At 30.1% G+C, this 6,882-nt stretch overlaps 1 protein-coding gene across 1 annotated transcript; it reads left to right on the top strand.

Annotated features, from left to right (window-relative positions):
• Positions 1–3,038: 3,038 nt before the first annotated feature.
• LOC114409475 (DNA replication complex GINS protein PSF1-like) lies at positions 3,039–6,651 on the top strand. The gene is made up of 7 exons (XM_028372954.1): positions 3,039–3,236; positions 3,659–3,747; positions 4,794–4,861; positions 5,337–5,450; positions 5,558–5,720; positions 6,193–6,345; positions 6,431–6,651. The coding sequence occupies exons 2-7, from the start codon at positions 3,673–3,675 to the stop codon at positions 6,455–6,457; spliced, it is 600 nt and encodes a 199-aa protein (XP_028228755.1). The 5' UTR covers positions 3,039–3,236; positions 3,659–3,672; the 3' UTR covers positions 6,458–6,651.
• The last annotated feature ends 231 nt before the right edge of the window (positions 6,652–6,882 follow it).

Consider the following 6,882-nt stretch of genomic DNA (forward strand, 5'->3'; position numbering starts at 1 on the left):
AGTTCGAATATGATGTAGAAGAAAGTGAATGTGAGCCTTTTACCCCTTTGAAAGACTTGTATTTAATAATGTTTTAAAAATACTTTTAATTAATATTTGAATTTTTATGCCTTTATTAGTATATATATATGTGAGGGGTAGATGGTGTCACAGTTTCTCCTGATGAGAGACCTAGATATCGTAATAGAAAGGGTGATGTCTCTACAAATGTGTTAGCCGCTTGTGGTTCAAATTTAAGGTTTATTTATGTGTTACCCGGGTAGGAAGGGTCTGCAGGAAATTCTTGAGTATTACGAGATGCATTACATCGTCAAAACAAACTTGAAATTCCAACTGGTAATATTTCTTGAAAATAATTTTTTTCTTTTTTTTTGTCTAGTTTAAGCTTATGATTTTTATTTTAAACATTGTAGGTAAGTACTTTCTTGTGGATGCGGGATATACCAATGGTCTGGGATTTTTAGCAGCATATCGAGGGACTAGATATCATCTCAATGAGGGGATTGAAAACACCCCTCAAAGTTACAAGGAATTATTTAATCATCTTCATTTAAGTGCCCAAAATGCAATAGGAAGGTCATTTGGGATCTTGAAAAAAAAAATGAAGTATATTAAGAACTCCTTCATTTTTTGATATAAAGACACAAATAAGAATTATCAATGCTTGTTTTGTGTTACATAATTTCATAAGAGACGAACAAAATTGATAGAGTCACTGGTCATGGAGCTGAAACTGCTATGGATGTTAATGAAGCGATGAGTAGAAAAACAAATGAGGTGGAATTCATGGGTTTAGGTGCTACTGCTACTATAGACTTAGAAGAACCAAACTCTAATACAAAAGGAAAAAGACAAGGTTCAACTTCTTCTGTCACACACACATTCTCACAAGAGAAAGATGGGAGAAAAAAGAAGGAATAACAAATTCTTTGGATAGAATGACCAACTCTTTTGACCGAATGGTAGTAAAAAAAAATCGATGGTAAAGTCGACGATGAAGATATTCAAGAAGTGTTATGTGATGCAGCTTTGATACTAGATCTTAATAGATAACAATGGGCTAAAGTTATTAAATGGTTAGCTAACAATCTAGAACAATTAGCTATTGTGAAAGCCCTTCCAATACACGAAAAGACAAATTATGTTTTAGCACATCTTGCAAAATGAAACTTGGTGAGTAACCTTTTGTCTACATTTTCAATTTCAACTCTCAAATTAGAAAATTATGTCTTTTTTATGCCTAGTTGAAGTGATATTTTTACTATGGTTATCTGTCTTTCCTATTGTGACTTACTTATATTACTTTATTTCTTCTATGTCAGGTCATCGTGGATAAAGAGTAGAGAAGAGTTGCATTCTTACAAAGCAAGAAAAAAAAGTTGATTCTTCTAAAACTGTTTGGTTATGTTGTTTGTTTTGGACCCTCTAATTTGCAAAATAATTCGTGAATGATTGAGTGTTATAAGTGAAGTGACATCAATGTAGATGATATATGATTTTAGGTCTTGATATGGATTGAAGTATTTTCTTCTATTACGAACAATTAAATTAATATCATTATTTGAATTTTGTATGAGATGATTATCCTCAAATTACGTAATTATTTAATTTTAATACATTTTTTAAAATTATTGCGAGACTAGTTAATTGAATTTTTTTTAACAAGGAATTAGATTGAACAAAAAGAAATTACATATCGTTCATCTTTAATTTTGCAGTATTGTTTAATCCAAGTTTTTTTTTGTGTATTAATACAAGAATATTGTGTACGATTTTAAATTGTTTAGCATTAAAATTATTTTGATTATTTAATTATTAAATATTAAAAAAATTGATTATTAAATATTATATAGCATTAAATTTATTTTGAATATTTAACTATTTAAAAAATGATTAATATTTATTTTTATTCAATATTAAAATTTTAATTTTTAAATAAATATTTAAAAATAAAAATTTGAATTTTTTTGAAATTGAATTATTTTATCCAAACAAGGAAATTAAAATATAAGAAATTGAATTACTTCATCCAAACAAAATGTTTATAAAGTGAAAGAAATTTAAATTAAGATAATTAAAATGTTGTGTATTTGAATTTCCTAAAAATTTTTAAATCCTTCCTACAAACACAATATTATTGTTTGGTTCTACAAAATTTTAGAAGTTTCAGAATGATCCCTCACTCACATATCCAACCCAAACAAGTATTGAATTGGTTTTGTTCATGTTTGATAAAAATAAAAATGAGCCTTACCCTATATAGTACTTGTTTGATGCTCCACTAGCCCTGTATCCATTTGTGCTTGTGTATGTTGCTAGTATTCAGACATTAATTAGTTCCTTAAAACCAATTTTGATACATATGCAGAGTAGAATAGAGGGTTCGTTATCACTTTGGAATTTAGATATGACTATTTTATTCATCTATCAGTATTCATTTGTTTTTTTATTCCTTGTGGTGATCTGTACGTCGGGTTTGATTTGTTTTTTTAAAATATATAATTGAAGAAATATATATATATATATATATATATATATATATATATATATATATATATATATATATATATTTATTTATTTAAAATAAAATAATTACGAAAAAAGTAATTACTTTATTTAAATAATAAAATTTATAAGTGAAAATTTGATTAATTTAATTTAGGTAAAATATTTTATAAATGAAAAAAATTAATTATTTTATTCAAATACAAAATTTTAGAAACATTTTCATCATTTTATCAAAATAAAAAATGAAGAAGTTTAATTATTATATCTGAATAGAAGATTTTGGAAATAAAGAAATTTAATTTTTTTTATTCAAGCAATAAAATTTAAAAATAAAAAAATTAAAATTAAAATAATGAAAATTTAAAATCTCATAAATTTCTAAAATACCTCATCCAGATCTAAATAGATATTTATCGTATTTATTCACTCCTTGCTATTAAGGATTATTTTTGCAGTATTTTAATGTGCTGGCAGAATTTAATTGGCTGTCTCTAGTGTCTACATTGGCAATGTTTGACATGGGAAGGGGATTTTGGAGGGAAAACAAAGCGATTTTGGAGGGTGGAACTTCGTGTTTCATTTTGCGAACTTCATTTTTCTCTCTCGTATTTCGCTCTGGTGTGTCTCATTCCTGTGCTTTTGAATCATATTCTTCGATCTGTTCTTCAACATATTTTCTGCTTTCAACCGTTCGCGTCGTGACTCGGCTTCGAATTGTTCAGTATAAGGTATTTTCAATTCTCATTGTTTTGCTGTTTGTTTCTTATTCGTTCTGGGCTTCTGGGCCTGAATTATCGGGTCACAAATAAGACGCACATTATATGTTTGACTAATGTTCTGAGATGCATTTTGAATCGACTAATTGTTCTGTGCTTTCATTTCTGTCACCACTTTATTTTTACCCTTCCTTCATCTCTAGTTTGTTGTTTTTCCCTGCTAAGTTATTGGCTTTTCGTTCCAACAATTTCTGCTATCTATCTGTGCTATTTATTTACACCATATCTTGTTAATTTTATTCTTTTTTTGTTTTCAAGGCTATCCGATCTGTAATTGTTTTTTCTTATAGTTGTTAGTTTGTTGGGTTTTTTTTATCTGTAATTGTGAACTTGTCGGTATAATCTCTTCACTGTAATTCCTCGTCTTGTGAAAGTTGGAACTTGGAACATGTACGGGAGTAAAGCTAGTCAACTTGTGAAAGAATTTGCAAGTGGAGAAAAAGGTCAGCTTACCACATACAATGTAAGCTCAAGTCTTCATTTCTCAGTTGGATATTCATATTTTTATTTTTCAATTGTTGGGTTAGGTTGGAAATTTGGTTGCATTGTGTGATTCATGTAATCAGCCACACCTCACCCAGTGGGATAAATATTTTTGTTTTGTTGGGTTATGTTGGAACCACCTTGTGTAGTGGAAAATAGTTTACACTATCAATATGTTATTTTTAAACACTATTTTGACACTTTAATTTCAGTGAGTGATATCTTTTCTTATTAAGTTTTGGAATGAAATCGGTACTCTTGTGTGAACCTCACTTGAGTTTTATGCATCTGGGGATTTGTATTGGTGTCTAATGGCAGCCATTGTGACTGATGCTTGGTGATGGCAATTTGTGTTATTGAATTTATGTTTAAATCTTAACTCTGCTAGTCTACCTTGAATCTTATCCCCAACTACATTACTAGAGCTCTATCTTGGATCTATTACTTTACTTTGGATTTAAATACTGAATATGATTGTTTACCACTTCCAAGGTGATGGATTGGTGAGTATATAATGATAAGTTCAACTTTGACTATAGCTCTCTCTACACTATGCTAACCTTCAAAAGTTGTGAGATGAAAAATTGAAATTGTTTGAATGGATAAGAGTGAACACTTTAAGATATGAATCAGGATTCAAGTATCTTTTTTACATATGATTTTTTTCTTAAATTCATTACCTGCTTGTATTTTTAGGTCCATATTTACATTTCCCAAACATTTCTACCATTTTCATACATCTCCCCATTCTGAAGGAAAGGAAAGGAAACCTAGCAGCCCTGATTATAGTCAGAACTTATTTTGGTCTATCAGAACTCCTGATATTCCAGTTTGTTACATCACCATCCTTGGATGGTGAAGTATTTATGATGTATGATAGTGCTATTTGATACCTTGATTTTCTTTACACTTAATTTTTATTTATCATAGACCTTTCCCCATTCCCTGATTTGAAACTCAGAATCCACTCTTTATATTGTTATGGATATTTGACGTTGGTTGATTATTTTTCCAATAATCTTGTAGAATGACTTGATTCGAGAAGTAGTTGCAGAGTGTACTCAACATCACCTTGATTTTCAGTCCTTGATAAGGTAACATTAATGTGGTGTCCTGCTTCTTTTTTCTGCGTGTCCCCTTTTTCTCACTGTAGTATGCTATGTTAGGAAGTTCCACATTGCCTGTCTCAATTCTTGGGATGTAGCTTATATATCTGTTGGGCAATATCACAAAGGATCAATTGGTTTTAAGATGAAATCTAACATGCTATCAGAGCCTATAGTCCGTCTTGGTTCTCGCCTATTCTAGTAGGGTCCGCCTGTTTTGACAGGCTGTAGCTTATATATCTGTTGAGTAACTTCACTTTGCGCCAATTGGTTTTAAGCTGAAATCTAATATGGTATCTCATACAGGTCTGAGTTTTTTTTTTTAATGAATTCTTGTGTATGGTGAAACCATATTATTATGTTAAATAAAAGATGATAAAGTTGCTTGTGTATTTTCCCCAGAACATCACTTTTTGTTGCAGTATCCTATCTCATTTGAGCATGAGTTGTTCTGTGTAAACAGGAAGATGCAGGAAGAAGGTTTGGATATCCAAACGGCAAAAAATGCAGATCACTATGGAGCCCTTATCCACCATCTTGCTGTAGTCCGAAATAAACGTTGCCTAATGGCCTATATGTAAGTATCACTTTGAAATGCTATTTAGCATTAAGCATAGCTCTCGTGTATTGCTGTATTCTGTAACTTATCTGCATTCTGAGATTCTGTAACTTGTCTCTCTGCAGGTATAATCGAGCAGAAATTATACGAAACTTGTTATGGAAGATAGGGCATGTGCTTCCTCAAGAAATTAAAGTGAAGCTTTGTAATACGGAGGAAGAACATTTCAAGAATCATTCTAAAGCACTGAAAAATTATATGTTGAAAGTGGAGGTTGATTTGACTGTGGTAACATCTCCCTCTCCTTCCCCCATTTCCTTCCACATGCACCTGTATACACTCACATAAGAGAAAAAAATACATACTTCTGTTAAGCATACTTGTATCAATGTAGTTCTCAAGATGTTCTAGCTGTAACCAATGCCTTGTTAAGTAATTTTAGCCTGGGCTGCTAAGCTGCTTATAATTTGAGGATTATTAATTGATAAAGAATTAATTTTGGTTGTGTTATAAAACTATCCCTGGCTTTAAGTTAACTTCATGTTTGTAAACTGAAAATAATTTTTCAGTTCAAATTATAATGTAATTTTCATTTTTGCATGTCTTTTAATTATCAAACTATCCGTACTTTTGGTTGTGTTATAAAACTATCCCTAGCTTTGAGTTATTCAGTGTTCTTTTGTAGTTTCTAGTAGCAGAACAAATTTGCAATCTAACAGTAAACCACTACATTGTCATTCATTAAATCTGCATTTTATAGGATATGGTACCGCCAAAAGATCCATACATCAAAGTGAGGGTCATTGATGACATTGGAGAAGGCATTCTGCTCAGTGATGATAAGAGTGCCAATTTTGCCCTCCATTCAATGCACCTTCTGAAGCGAACTGATGCAGAGCAATTTATCGCACAGGTTAAGTTGTGTTGCAGCTTTAAGATTTATATTGCATAATAGTTGAAATGTGATCTGATTTTTCAATTTTCTAAAATATCCGCAGGGAAAAATGGAAGAGCTCACGGGTTGACCGGTAAGATATATAGACGAGAAGACTACTTGTGAACTTGATACCAATTATGTAATAGTGTTTTTCATATTTGTTAATGATGACATTTTTATCAATAATTTCACTCATGTTGCTTCAAGAACAATAACTAAATCTTCATTTATTTGTGTTTTCTATATAAGAAAGTGTTTTTAGTTGGAAGAATCATTTCAATATATAGGTCTGTTTTCTTGTAAAAAAAGTATTTTTTTTTTGTTTTCATGCGTTTTAGTTTTTAAAAATAATCAAAATTGAAAAAAAAATTTAAAATCTTATTAAAATTAGAAGCTATTTTAAATTATTTGTTTATCAAAGGAGTCTTGGATTCCTATGGATTAAAAAAAATATATAATTTTGTTTATATATAAAAAAAACATTATTTCAACCCAATTTGTTTCCTTTAACTA

This window comes from Glycine soja, chromosome 4, assembly GCF_004193775.1.
Source record: "Glycine soja cultivar W05 chromosome 4, ASM419377v2, whole genome shotgun sequence".
Taxonomy (NCBI): domain Eukaryota; kingdom Viridiplantae; phylum Streptophyta; class Magnoliopsida; order Fabales; family Fabaceae; genus Glycine; species Glycine soja.

Bases quoted from the DNA above. Each gene is read 5' to 3' on its own strand.
- LOC114409475 (XM_028372954.1), top strand. From the start codon at position 3,673: ATGTACGGGAGTAAAGCTAGTCAACTTGTGAAAGAATTTGCAAGTGGA. The intron at 3,748-4,793 runs GTAAGCTCAAGT...ATAATCTTGTAG, and splicing joins GTCAGCTTACCACATACAAT to AATGACTTGATTCGAGAAGT. The intron at 5,721-6,192 runs GTAACATCTCCC...TGCATTTTATAG, and splicing joins TGGAGGTTGATTTGACTGTG to GATATGGTACCGCCAAAAGA.